The sequence below is a fragment of the Rattus norvegicus genome, chromosome 19 (genome assembly GCF_036323735.1).
Source record: "Rattus norvegicus strain BN/NHsdMcwi chromosome 19, GRCr8, whole genome shotgun sequence".
Lineage (NCBI taxonomy): Eukaryota > Metazoa > Chordata > Mammalia > Rodentia > Muridae > Rattus > Rattus norvegicus.
In genome coordinates this window covers 14,395,522-14,409,184 of record NC_086037.1, presented here as the reverse complement: position 1 = coordinate 14,409,184, position 13,663 = coordinate 14,395,522, and the positions used below count along the sequence as shown (strand labels likewise).

The following is a 13,663-nucleotide window of genomic DNA, read 5'->3' as shown; positions in this document are numbered from 1 at the left end:
TCTAAAGCCAGAAGGATCTAGAATTTAAAATTTTGCGGTCCAAGGCATTTCCAACAGGGGATTCTTGACCTAGGAGTGTCCAGACCAGTGTTTATTGTGTGGGTACTTCATTCCCATACCAGCTTATGTTTGACAAAGAGTTCCAAGGTGTGATGTCACTGGGCATCAGGCGGTGTCCCAAATAGCAGCACCGACTCAGGTTGTTATTTAGGCTGGAGAAACTTACTAGGACCCTGGTAATCCTAGCACCCTGGGGCCTCACATGTCCTTAGTCTGATCTAGTGATGAATCAACTGCTCTTGAGGGTGGATTGGAATTCTATTCACTGTGAGGCAGAAGCATTAGGACCCTACGGCCACTCTGGGCTCCATAGGAAGACCCTGTTTCAATAGTAAAAGGGGTCACCTGCGAGTTCTTACTGTCTTCCCTGAGGCCTTCCTGCTGGAGTTAGAATAGCTGTCTCACCAAGTTGAAGTAGAGGGCAGAATGTTGGTGCCTTCTATAATGAGGACTAGTGACAGATAGTCTATGGAAATTCTAGAAAGATCTACAGGTATGTATGTCCTGTGCATGGGAATTGCTGGCTTCCCTGTGTCCTTTGCCTTTAATTTGCAGTCCATGGGGCACCTGGGAATGTCCCAAAACCAGGCTGCACACAGGGCTTGTCCCATGATTCTCACTTGCACCCAGTGCCTGCCTGATTGTCATAAGTCTGACAGAGCCACTGTATGCTCTCCTGACACCTGCAGAGAGCAGTATATGGGACCCTACCATCCCCACACTGCCTATCAGTGTCTACAATGTCCCTATATGGCACTGAGAGATGGTCTAAGCTGCTTCCCGCCTATATGCTGCATCAGAATCTGACCATTCCTAATTTCCACCCCTCACACCCACACTAGAAGCCCTGTACCCACACTAGCCCCAGCTGGCCTGTTGCCTACTGTCATCTCATGGACTCTGCCCCAATCCCCTGCCCTGCCCTGCCCTGCCCTGCCCTCACTCAGCTGACATTGTGGACATCTCAAGACAGTCACTGGACAATGGCTGACACACTTGTCTGAAGACTGGAAATGTTTCTCGATCTTGGAGAGGAAAGAAGGACCCTCCAACTACACTGTCCTCTAAGGCAGTTTATTCAGGTGAGGGATGACATGGATTGTTTTGTCTCACGTCACACATGTCAGTAGAAAATATCCTAGGTATTGGATGCCGCAGTTAGCATTAACAGAACAAAGCACATAGTGTTGGGAAGAATAATAAATTATGAGTATGATTAGAAAACCCCAAGCCTCTTCCAGGTCCTAAGAGGGCAAAAAGTACCACCAAACATAGTATTAATGTGATAGGTTGGTTAAATCTAGTTACTAGATTCTAGTGTGATGCCTGTGACCCTTTGTGTGTCATGCTCAGCTTATAATGACTAGAGGACCTCAGCTTGAGAGTCACCAATGCCTCTCCCTTGCTTCTCCAGCTGCTGAGCATTGACAAGCCCAAATGAGACAGCATCTGTGTGCAGACATACTGGATTATTCTTCTTCACTTTATCTCTCCGAGTTACCTCCACTGACAGTAAGTCAGTTTAATTCCATAAATTTGAAATGAGTCACGTGGAACATATACTTTCTCAATACAATCACAGATTTCCATGTAAAAGGTGAAACATGAACTGTCCCACCTAAGCTCTGGGCTTGCACAGACCTGCTGTGCAAAAGAAACATGTGGTCACAGCTGCAGTCTGCATTCACTATGGATGCTCTTGAGGACCTCCCTAAGCTGCATAGATTAAGATAATTATCTTGCTTTCTATCAAAAGAATTCATTATGCCAAGTTGGCCTGTAGAAGGAGGCTAGTCTCTTCAGTATTTTATCAGATGTGCTTAATGTATATAATCATCGATAGTAAGTGAAAGCTCTGTTTGGAATTGAAACTGAGTGATGCTGGAGGGTGATCCTGAATGCACAATGAGCAGTGGAGGCACCAGAGCCCGGTGTGGATGCCTAGCAGGCTACCACATTGAGCAGGCACCGCTCAACCACCTGTACATACACATCTCCTGAGATCTCTCTCCTTAATGGGAGATGATGGCGTCCATCTAGTATAGCACATGCCCTGGAAGGACAAAAGCTACCTACAGGAGCTGTGGTGATGGCTCACAGGTTAGAGCATCTGCTGCTCTCTCAGGAGAACCACATGGTCCCTAACAATCATCTACAATGGGGAATGCTATTCCTTCTTTTGGATCATGAGGGAAATGCACTCAGGAGTGGCCCAGACATACATTTGAAAAAAAAAGATCCATTGAGTTAAATGATAAAAATAAATATAATCAGCAACGATAAAAAACACAGCATATGAATGATCAAGTGAAACAGCACCTATAAAAACCTATTTCCCAAAATGACGTTGATGGTCATTATCTTTGTGGTTTAATACTAATGCTGTATTGTAAGAAAAACTGAGGCACATGGTTCTCCATTAGGATTATTCTATATTCCTTTGTGAAAGTTGTCATTTTTTCTGCAGCTCTACAGGCATGAGTGTGTGTTACTCAATATCTGGTGCACACAGTCAATAAGGAATGTGTGTTGTAGACTGATATAGACTAGGATGAGCAGAACACATGACAGCATGGATACAGTATGTCAGTGATTACATCATAAAGTGTGTGTCCATAAAAAAGTCACATTATCCACACAAAAGACACTATCACCCTGTGTACCCCTTGGTGGCTTTGAATTCCCTATTTACCCATGCTGCCTGGACCATGCAAAGATCCATATCCAGCTGTCAGTTCTAAGTCTACAGGAGGGGAAAGGACACTTGAATAAGATGGTCTTAAGAGTCAAGAGTTACAAATCAATTTTTATTCATAAGGAATACAATTTACAAAAAACAGGCATAAAATGAACAACTAAAATGGTATAAAAATGAAAAACAGTAACAAGAATATATAACTATGAAATAACAAAAAGAAAACTTCAATGAAAATCATAACCAAAAACATTTCTTAACAGCATTTTCTTAATGAACATTTAGAAACACAGTTGTAGTGCTGTTTCTCCTCTAGGACATGAGATGTCAAGGCAGTCCCGTCAGATGTCTCTCAAATGGTGTTGTCGGTATGAGAGAGGAGAAAGACCTCAAGGAGACAGGCTGGCATACGGATACATAAATTTAGGGTCTCTAAACATTGAGGAAATTAACTGAGAAGAAGAATATTCACCCACAAAAAGTCTTTGACTGTTGAGGATTGTCGTCAGCAGGGAACTCCTGACAGAGAAACTCACTCTTCAGGGGGCTGTCTTCCTGGGATCCGTCCTATTCCATGTCTCCTGCAGTTTCTGAGACCTGGGAGGAGAAGGCAGCTATTAAGACACTGATTTGGTGGGGACACGCATACCAGCTGTGAAGTTGCTGCCTTCTGTCCCTTCAGCTGCATTGGACAGACAACACTGATCTTTCACTGAAATCATTGCTGATATCTCTGCAGGCTGGGGAAAGTCACCAGCAACCCTCACAGTACTGTGGGATAACAAGCTGCTCCTCAGACTTCTACCAGTGCAAACCAAGAATGGGGAAATGGGGAGAGACCTAATTGGGGTGCAGGAAGAAAGGAGAAGGCCACATGATACCCAGATCAAAGCCAATGACCAGGACTCATTTGCCATTTGCACTTGGTTCTTATCCCTACAAGGTGCTTCCAACCATCACATGACCCCTGTATGACCTTTGTCACAGGACCAAGAACTGGATAAAAAATCTTCATAGCATCCAATCTGTGATAGGGAGATGCAGTCATATGATATGTTATTTCTCTGTCACCATTTCTGGATTGCAGTTTCAAAAAGGGCAGAGAAGTATAATTGCCCATAATTCAGTTTCTGAAGAGTGGTTAAAATCCCAGAATGCTTGTGCATAGACAGAGCAATGAATAACTCTATCACATGAGGTGGGTGACTTACTGGGTGTGGGGAGATTAGAAAGGTGATAGGGGAAGCAAAGATGTATCCAATAGGCAAATGGTATCAGACATTGTTAATCTGACTCAGCTGCTTGTTCCTACCACATTTTGCTGGGTCTGGAGGTTGCTGGTCTTCTCCTGTTCGTCTTCATTATTCGGGTTCAACTCAAACAAATATCGCTGTAACTCCTTGCTCTCCTGCTTCAATGTGACCAACTTCTTCTTCATACATGCCTGGTCCATCAGGAGCCGGCTGTGCAGGTTGCTGGAAACACACTCTGCATAGTAAGATCCTGAAGCCTCTTCCTCCCATTCCAACTGCCAAATCTCACAAACTCCACCAGGACCCAGATTCCCATAAAGACTTCATAGAATACATCTCCATACATGTAAGGCTGCTGCACAAACAGCAAACGGCCAATCCAGGGAAGAATAAATTGTTTCTGTGACCCAAGCATCAATAAGAGTCCATGTCTCTCCAAAAGAACAAGAGATCTACAACTATCCATGAAAGCCCAATGCATCGGGGCAACATCAATTAGTAGGCGGCAAATAACCACAAGAGGACAGTAGAACCAAGGGAGGTCATGGAAACCATGTGGTCCACACATTGAGCTTTGTTAAACCTGGTATGACCCCAGAGACGCAGGTTGGCCTAATAACACTCTGATGCCTGAATCAGTATAGTTCTATCCAGAGCCTTCTAAAGATGCATAGACACTGTGGTCATGAGTCACAGTCTCTTATGGAACTGAATCTGAGTCCAAAAGACCCACGACACCGTGATATTTAAACAGCAGAAGAGATGGGCCCAGAGCTGCAGACCCTCCGGTCCAGAAGAAAGAGAGGCAGACATGGCCATTCCACAATGATGGGCCCTTCTGACCAGTACTTACCGATAGAAGTGAATCTCCTTCTTGAGCTCCTGAAATTTCTCACAATGTTCAATGTTCTTTGTGTCTAAGTTGTGCAGTAATGACATGACCTCTTTCTCCTTTATCTTCAAGTTTTCATAAAATGGATTTGGCCTGAAGTAGGGGCTGGCCCCAGGAAGATAGAACCCAATGAACATTGAGGTTTAGGATTATATGAACTCAGGCTGTGTCCTGTACTACCCCAGCCCTGGAAGGAAACTTTCTGAATTCTACATATTTGGATCTTCTTCAGCTTCAGAAACTTGGAATTGTGTGCCCAGGACAACAGAAGCTAAGCACCCAGATAAAGGGTTCCCTGGCTCACTTTTTTCAATCAGGAGGGCTGGATCTACATTCAAACCTGTTATGCTGTCAAGAGCCTAGGCCACAGAGCTTACCCAAACACACACACACACACACACACACACACACACACACACACACACAGACACATCCAGAAACCTCTGATTTCATTTTTCCTGTTTTGACAAGTGGAATGCTACAAGCCGAATAACTAATATTCTAGAGGCAGACACTACACATAATTCTGGAGATGAGACCAGATATTGCCACAAACTTATAGTCTTCCCAAGGCATACAAATGTATAGACAAATGTGACCACACAGGCAAAGAACTGTGCTGTTGAAAGTGGGGCTTCCAAAATAAAGCACTTGCACCTCCATGAAACTATTATACAGGTATATCCTGAGGTCAAAAAACAGACCCCTAAATTCCAAGGGTGGAGGGACACAGAAACATATAAAAGTTGTGCATATGCATGCAGACCTATGCACACACAGACACACAAACTGGGACACACCCACAAGAAAAGCAAAGTAAACAGACTCAGAGAATGAGAAAGAGAGACAAATATGGAAAGAGCACAATGAGAATCAGTAGAAATGTATGCACCATTACTGTCTCAGAGTTTAAGGCACACAGACAAGAAGGACCAGGCCTGAGCCTCAGGCCTTCTAGTTAAGCATTGATATGAACAATGTGGGACCTGTCACCTAAGGGTGCTGCCAGGAGATGATAGCGTTCAGTCACCTTCCTAGCAAGTACAAACACTCTCCACAAACTCACAGCACCTAGAACCTTGCAAAGCTGCCACCTGTCAAGGGCTTTCCAATTGTACACTGGGAACTCATGCTCCAGTGACTTTATCCCTGAATTCTTAACTCAGATCACAAGTTCAGATTTTCAACAGGCGGAATCAGAGAGTCCATTTCCAAACTCACTCCTCAGTAAGGGTCAGGTTCTGAATCTCCTCTCTATGGGAGATGAGGTTTAGAACAAGGTCGTTTGTTTGGAGCAATGCATACCTCTTGTTCATGGATCCACCTGTCACATAAAGGAGGCGATCTGTCAGCTCATTTCTCTCCTTGGTAGTTAGCTCCAGTTCTCTATTCAGCCTCTCCTCTTCCTCGTTGGCCTGCACCTTGTTTAGGACATTTTCAGGGCATGACGTCTGTCTGCAGGCCTCTGTAGGTAGAAGAACACAAGTGAACTCTAAGGGGCGAATGCATAGAGCATACACAGACCACAGTGAGGTCCAAACAGGAGAACATGCTTGGAAGCCAGTGTCACTGCAAGGAGTTTGGTCTATGTGTAAGAGGCATCTTAAGTGGATCACAGTTCCCCCACTACTCTATAGAGACCAAGAGATGTAAGCAGCCAGGTGTTCCCTATGCCCGCCCACACAGGCTTACAAGTACCAGAGAGATGCCTTCTCCAGGATTATTATCAGGTACGCAGGCTACAACCTGGTTTCAGGACCCTCACCCCTCTGGTTTCAGAAGTCAGATCATCAATTCAGCATCCACAATGACTTGATTGATCAGGGATACTCAGATATCCTACACTGTTACTCTAGTCCAATAACTTTGCATTAAAAAGTCATGTAGGGGGAGGACATGGTCAACAGACTTAATAATTACCCCTACTGAAATGACAAATGCCCCAGAAGTGCCAATAGGTTACAGGCTCTTTCTCTACCTGCTCCATATACTTTGGCTACTGTAGAAAAATATCTGCCACACAGAACCTCTAATATATGAAGGTAAGATTGGCCCCGTCAGCCAGAGGTAGTCAGAGGAGTTCTAAGAATATAAGGTCATGGCCAGGAGCACAGTTCTCTCCCTCTTACTACTGTCAGATAGCCACTGAATTTAAAGAAGCAATGAAAGTGAAGTACATTGATGCCCTGTTTAATTCAGAAAAGTTATACCCTCATGACTCCTGGTGGTGTTATAATATCAATTTAACATACCGAATGCAGTGTAAAAGTAAAGACTAGAAGTTCACCCAATAATAGCATAGGCATTGCCATATCCTCCATGTGGTTATGGAGAAACTAATGATGTGAAAACCTTGACTTTCAGGAATTGTGATAATCATGGAATTCAATATCTGTGGAGATGTTCCAGTGGTTGTGGCCCATTACTAAAAAGGCCAGCAGAAGACCCCCACACACACCCATGACAGGAAGCTCAACATAAACTGCCCAGAACTTACTCCACATCCCCCATGTCCTGTGTCCATCATTACCTTTAGGTTTCGTTTGCTTCACTCTAGACTCTTCTCTATCAACATCAACTCTCCCAAAGCGCCTACTAAGACGGGCAAACATGTCTGTGGATATATCCTTTGGACACTAAGAGAAAAAGTAGGGAATTGGTTGTCACAACGATACTGGTGACATCACAGGGATTCCAAGATCTCTCTAGGAGACAATAGAATGTCCACGAAGGGACTGCTGATGTCACGGAGAACAGACTTTGCCTCTTGCTAATGTTCTCCCTGTACTGAGCAAAAGCTGATGTGCCCTTTTCAGGAGACTTCCCTGTGGCATAGCCACTGAGCACCACATGCTTCCAAAGCCAAATTTGACTCTAGGCTTGATTGGAAAAACCTAAGTCATTGCTATGTATCTAAATGAGTGCTTCCTCCCCAATCCCTGCACAGAAGTGTTTCATCCTACCTCAAATTCTACTCAGTCAGCAATATTACCCATTAAAGATTACTGAGAAATCACACCACTTCCTATAAGTAGCCAAAGAGGTCTCCTGTCTCATCATGTGCAGGTGCATGAAATCACACCCAGAAATAGCCTGTAGGGTAGGTTGCGATGTGGGTGTGTGTTATAGGTACAACCTGAAGCTTTGTGCTTAACATTTGACAGTTGCCACCGGATTCCTTAGGAGAAAGAATTGCATTCATTATGGTCCTGGCAACAATGTGGTGATCTGTTAGCAGAGGAAACTGAAATATTGGATCCACCAGTGAATGCACCCTCAGGCTGAGTGTGGGGCTCTCCTCTTTGCACTTAAGTTACCAAAGCAGGATTGCTTACAGGCCTCTCTAAGCTATAAGGTGTGATTTCATCTGAAAAATAAGATAGTCAGCAGATGTGGGGGGGGGATGCAGCCAAAGGAGTAGGACAAGCCTAGAGACATAACTCAGTGGACAGAGTAAGAAACAAGCATCTTCACTCCTGTTTCATGGATCACCGCACAAAACACAAAAGCATCTATCATACTAAAAAAAAAAAAAACAACCAGTTATTTTATTGAATGCATACACTAATACTGTTACAGTATTAGTAGCAAAGCTCAGATTTTGGTGGCAGATCCATGACTTGAACTATCTTCCTGACAACATATAAAGCAATAAATTAATAAATAAATAAATAAGAAAAAAAACACAAAAATAAAAAACACAAAAAGCACAAGCCTCTCAATGAAGTTACAGAAAAGTGATCCAGTGGTCACTTCTGACCAGGCCATTTTAGCTATGACAGTGCATAGTGACCCTTAATTTGATGGGTCCTATATAAAGCTTTGTGCAATATTGTCATTTTAACAAACCTCATCCAGAATATACATAACGACACAGGATATGATCACAATGTCCTTGCTGTGTATCAAGTTATTTTTCTGTGTCCTTGATTGTCAGGCATATTACAGCAACAAACTGAGATGGCTGGTAGACTTGGAAGAAAGTAGATATGAAAGATCCCCGTTTGATATCAGTACAGCCAGTTCTTTTTTTTTTTTTTTATTAACTTGAGTATTTCTTATATACATTTCAAGTGTTATTCCCTTTCCCGGTTTCCGGGCAAAATCCCCCTCCCCCCTCCCATTCCTTATGGGTGTTCCCCTCCCAACCCTCCCCCCATTGCCGCCCTCCCCCCATAGTCTAGTTCACTGGGGGTTCAGTCTTAGCAGGACCCAGGGCTTCCCCTTCCACTGGTGCTCTTACTAGGATATTCATTGCTACCTATGGGGTCAGAGTCCAGGGTCAGTCCATATATAGTCTTTAGGTAGTGGCTTAGTCCCTGGAAGCTCTGGTTGCTTGACATTGTTGTACTTTTGGGGTCTCGAGCCCCTTCAAGCTCTTCCAGTTCTTTCTCTGATTCCTTCAACGGGGGACCTATTCTCAGTTCAGTGGTTTGCTGCTGGCATTCGCCTCTGTATTTGCTGTATTCTGGCTGTGTCTCTCAGGAGCGATCTACATCCGGCTCCTGTCGGTCTGCACTTCTTTGCTTCATCCATCTTGTCCAATTGGGTGGGTGTATATGTATGGGCCACCTGTGGGGCAGGCTCTGAATGGGTGTTCCTTCAGTCTCTGTTTTAATCTTTGCCTCTCCCTTCCCAGCCAAGGGTATTCTTTTTCCTCATTTAAAGAAGGAGTGAAGCATTCACATTTTGATCATCCGTCTTGAGTTTCGTTTGTTCTAGGGATCTAGGGTAATTCAAGCATTTGGGCTAATAGCCACTTATCAATGAGTGCATACCATGTATGTCTTTCTGTGATTGGGTTAGCTCACTCAGGATGATATTTTCCAGTTCCAACCATTTGCCTACGAATTTCATAAACTCGTTGTTTTTGATACCTGAGTAATATTCCGTTGTGTAGATGTACCACATTTTCTGTATCCATTCCTCTGTTGAAGGGCATCTCAGTTCTTTCCATTTTCTGGCTATTATAAATAAGGCTGCGATGAACATAGTGGAGCACGTGTCTCTTTTATATGTTGAGGCATCTTTTGGGTATATGCCCAAGAGAGGTATAGCTGGATCCTCAGGCAGTTCAATGTCCAATTTTCTGAGGAACCTCCAGACTGATTTCCAGAATGGTTTTACCAGTATGCAATCCCACCAACAATGGAGGAGTGTTCCTCTTTCTCCACATCCTCGCCAGCATCTGCTGTCACCTGAGTTTTTGATCTTAGCCATTCTCACTGGTGTGAGGTGAAATCTCAGGGTTGTTTTGATTTGCATTTCCCTTATGACTAAAGATGTTGAACATTTCTTTAGGTGTTTCTCAGCCATTCGGGATTCCTCAGCTGTGAATTCTTTGTTTAGCTCTGAACCCCATTTTTTAATAGGGTTATTTGTTTCCCTGCGGTCTAACTTCTTGAGTTTTTTGTATATTTTGGATATAAGGCCTCTATCTGTTGTAGGATTGGTAAAGATCTTTTCCCAATCTGTTGGTTGCCGTTTTGTCCTAACCACCGTGTCCTTTGCCTTACAGAAGCTTTGCAGTTTTATGAGATCCCATTTGTCGATTCTTGATCTTAGAGCATAAGCCATTGGTGTTTTGTTCAGGAAATTTTTTCCAGTGCCCATGGGTTCCAGATGCTTCCCTAGTTTTTCTTCTATTAGTTTGAGTGTGTCTGGTTTGATGTGGAGGTCCTTGATCCACTTGGACTTAAGCTTTGTACAGGGTGATAAGCATGGATCGATCTGCATTCTTCTACATGTTGCCCTCCAGTTGAACCAGCACCATTTGCTGAAAATGCTATCTTTTTTCAATTGGATGGTTTTGGCTCCTTTGTCAAAAATCAAGTGACCATAGGTGTGTGGGTTCATTTCTGGGTCTTCAATTCTATTCCATTGGTCTATCTGTCTGTCTCTGTACCAATACCATGCAGTTTTTATCACTATTGCTCTGTAATACTGCTTGAGTTCAGGGATAGTGATTCCCCCTGAAGTCCTTTTATTGTTGAGGATAGCTTTAGCTATCCTGGGTTTTTTGTTATTCCAGATGAATTTGCAAATTGTTCTGTCTAACTCTTTGAAGAATTGGATTGGTATTTTGATGGGGATTGCATTGAATCTGTAGATTGCTTTTGGTAAAATGGCCATTTTTACTATATTAATCTTGCCAATCCATGAGCATGGGAGATCTTTCCATCTTCTGAGGTCTTCTTCAATTTCTTTCCTCAGTGTCTTGAAGTTTTTATTGTACAGATCTTTTACTTGCTTGGTTAAAGTCACACCGAGGTACTTTATATTATTTGGGTCTATTATGAAGGGTGTCGTTTCCCTAATTTCTTTCTCGGCTTGTTTCTCTTTTGTATAGAGGAAGGCAACTGATTTATTTGAGTTAATTTTATACCCAGCCACTTTGCTGAAGTTGTTTATCAGCTTTAGTAGTTCTTTGGTGGAACTTTTGGGATCACTTAAATATACTATCATGTCATCTGCAAATAGTGATATTTTGACTTCTTCTTTTCCGATCTGTATCCCCTTGATCTCCTTTTGTTGTCTGATTGCTCTGGCTAGAACTTCAAGAACTATATTGAATAAGTAGGGAGAGAGTGGGCAGCCTTGTCTAGTCCCTGATTTTAGTGGGATTTTTTCAAGTTTCTCTCCATTTAGTTTAATGTTAGCAACTGGTTTGCTGTATATGGCTTTTACTATGTTTAGGTATGGGCCTTGAATTCCTATTCTTTCCAGGACTTTTATCATGAAGGGGTGTTGAATTTTGTCAAATGCTTTCTCAGCATCTAATGAAATGATCATGTGGTTTTGTTCTTTCAGTTTGTTTATATGATGGATCACGTTGATGGTTTTCCGTATATTAAACCATCCCTGCATGCCTGGGATGAAGCCTACTTGATCATGGTGGATGATTGTTTTGATGTGCTCTTGGATTCGGTTTGCCAGAATTTTATTGAGTATTTTTGCGTCGATATTCATAAGGGAAATTGGTCTGAAGTTCTCTTTCTTTGTTGTGTCTTTGTGTGGTTTAGGTATAAGAGTAATTGTGGCTTCGTAGAAGGAATTCGGTAGGGCTCCATCTGTTTCAATTTTGTGGAATAGTTTGGATAATATTGGTATGAGGTCTTCTATGAAGGTTTGATAGAATTCTGCACTAAACCCGTCTGGACCTGGGCTCTTTTTGGTTGGAAGACCTTTAATGACTGCTTCTATTTCCTTAGGAGTTATGGGGTTGTTTAACTGGTTTATCTGTTCCTGATTTAACTTCGATACCTGGTTGGTATCTGTCTAGGAAATTGTCCATTTCCTGAAGATTTTCAAATTTTGTTGAATATAGGTTTTTATAGTAAGATCTGATGATTTTTTGAATTTCCTCTGAATCTGTAGTTATGTCTCCCTTTTCATTTCTAATTTTGTTAATTTGGACGCACTCTCTGTGTCCTCTCGTTAGTCTGGCTAAGGGTTTATCTATCTTGTTGATTTTCTCAAAGAACCAACTTTTGGTTCTGTTGATTCTTTCTATGGTCCTTTTTGTTTCTACTTGGTTGATTTCAGCTCTGAGTTTGATTATTTCCTGCCTTCTACTCCTCCTGGGTGTATTTGCTTCTTTTTGTTCTAGAGCTTTTAGGTGTGCTGTCAAGCTGCTGACATATGCTCTTTCCTGTTTCTTTCTGCAGGCACTCAGCGCTATGAGTTTTCCTCTTAGCACAGCTTTCATTGTGTCCCATAAGTTTGGGTATGTTGTATCTTCATTTTCATTAAATTCTAAAAAGTTTTTAATTTCTTTCTTTATTTCTTCCTTGACCAGGTTATCATTGAGTAGAGCATTGTTCAATTTCCACGTATATGTGGGCATTCTTCCCTTATTGTTATTGAAGACCAGTTTTAGGCCGTGGTGGTCCGATAGCACGCATGGGATTATCTCTATCTTTCTGTACCTGTTGAGGCCCGTTTTTTGACCAATTATATGGTCAATTTTGGAGAAAGTACCATGAGGAGCTGAGAAGAAGGTATATCCTTTTGCTTTAGGATAGAATGTTCTATAAATATCCGTTAAGTCCATTTGGCTCATGACTTCTCTTAGTCTGTCGACATCACTGTTTAATTTCTGTTTCCATGATCTGTCCATTGATGAGAGTGGGGTGTTGAAGTTTCCCACTATTATTGTGTGAGGTGCAATGTGTGTTTTGAGCTTTAGTAAGGTTTCTTTTACGTATGTAGGTGCCCTTGTATTTGGGGCATAGATATTTAGGATTGAGAGTTCATCTTGGTGGATTTTTCCTTTGATGAATATGAAGTGTCCTTCCTTATCTTTTTTGATGACTTTTAGTTGGAAATTGATTTTATTTGATATTAGAATGGCTACTCCAGCTTGCTTCTTCTGACCATTTGCTTGGAAAGTTGTTTTCCAGCCTTTCACTCTGAGGTAGTGTCTGTCTTTGTCTCTGAGGTGTGTTTCCTGTAGGCAGCAGAATGCAGGGTCCTCATTGCGTATCCAGTTTGTTAATCTATGTCTTTTTATTGGGGAGTTGAGGCCATTGATATTGAGAGATATTAAGGAATAGTGATTATTGCTTCCCTTTATATTCATATTTGGATGTGAGGTTATGTTTGTGTGCTTTCATTCTCTTTGTTTTGTTGCCAAGACGATTAGTTTCTTGCTTCTTCTAGGGTATAGCTTGCCTCCTTATGTTGGGCTTTACCATTTATTATCCTTTGTAGTGCTGGATTTGTAGAAAGATATTGTGTAAATTTGGTTCTGTCATGGAATAT

The 13,663-nt window shown here is 42.3% G+C and overlaps 1 protein-coding gene across 1 annotated transcript; it reads right to left on the bottom strand.

The window, feature by feature from the left end:
* Nucleotides 1–2,763: 2,763 nt before the first annotated feature.
* Nucleotides 2,764–5,910, bottom strand: LOC134483354 (disks large homolog 5-like). Its single transcript, XM_063278655.1, has 3 exons — nucleotides 4,862–5,910; nucleotides 4,068–4,230; nucleotides 2,764–3,352 (listed from the first exon to the last, which is right to left on the bottom strand). Exons 1-3 carry the CDS (start codon nucleotides 5,035–5,037, stop codon nucleotides 3,323–3,325), a joined length of 369 nt encoding a protein of 122 aa, XP_063134725.1. The 5' UTR covers nucleotides 5,038–5,910; the 3' UTR covers nucleotides 2,764–3,322.
* Nucleotides 5,911–13,663: the final 7,753 nt, after the last annotated feature.

What these genes read in the sequence shown, in the direction of transcription:
- LOC134483354 (XM_063278655.1), bottom strand. Translation starts at nt 5,037, where the DNA reads ATGTTCATTGGGTTCTATCTTCCTGGGGCCAGCCCCTACTTCAGGCCA. An exon ending in AAGGAGATTCACTTCTATCG is followed by an intron (nt 4,231 to 4,861) that starts GTAAGTACTGGT and finishes GTGTGTTTCCAG; the next exon opens with CAACCTGCACAGCCGGCTCC. An exon ending in TCCAGACCCAGCAAAATGTG is followed by an intron (nt 3,353 to 4,067) that starts GTAGGAACAAGC and finishes TTCTCCTCCCAG; the next exon opens with GTCTCAGAAACTGCAGGAGA.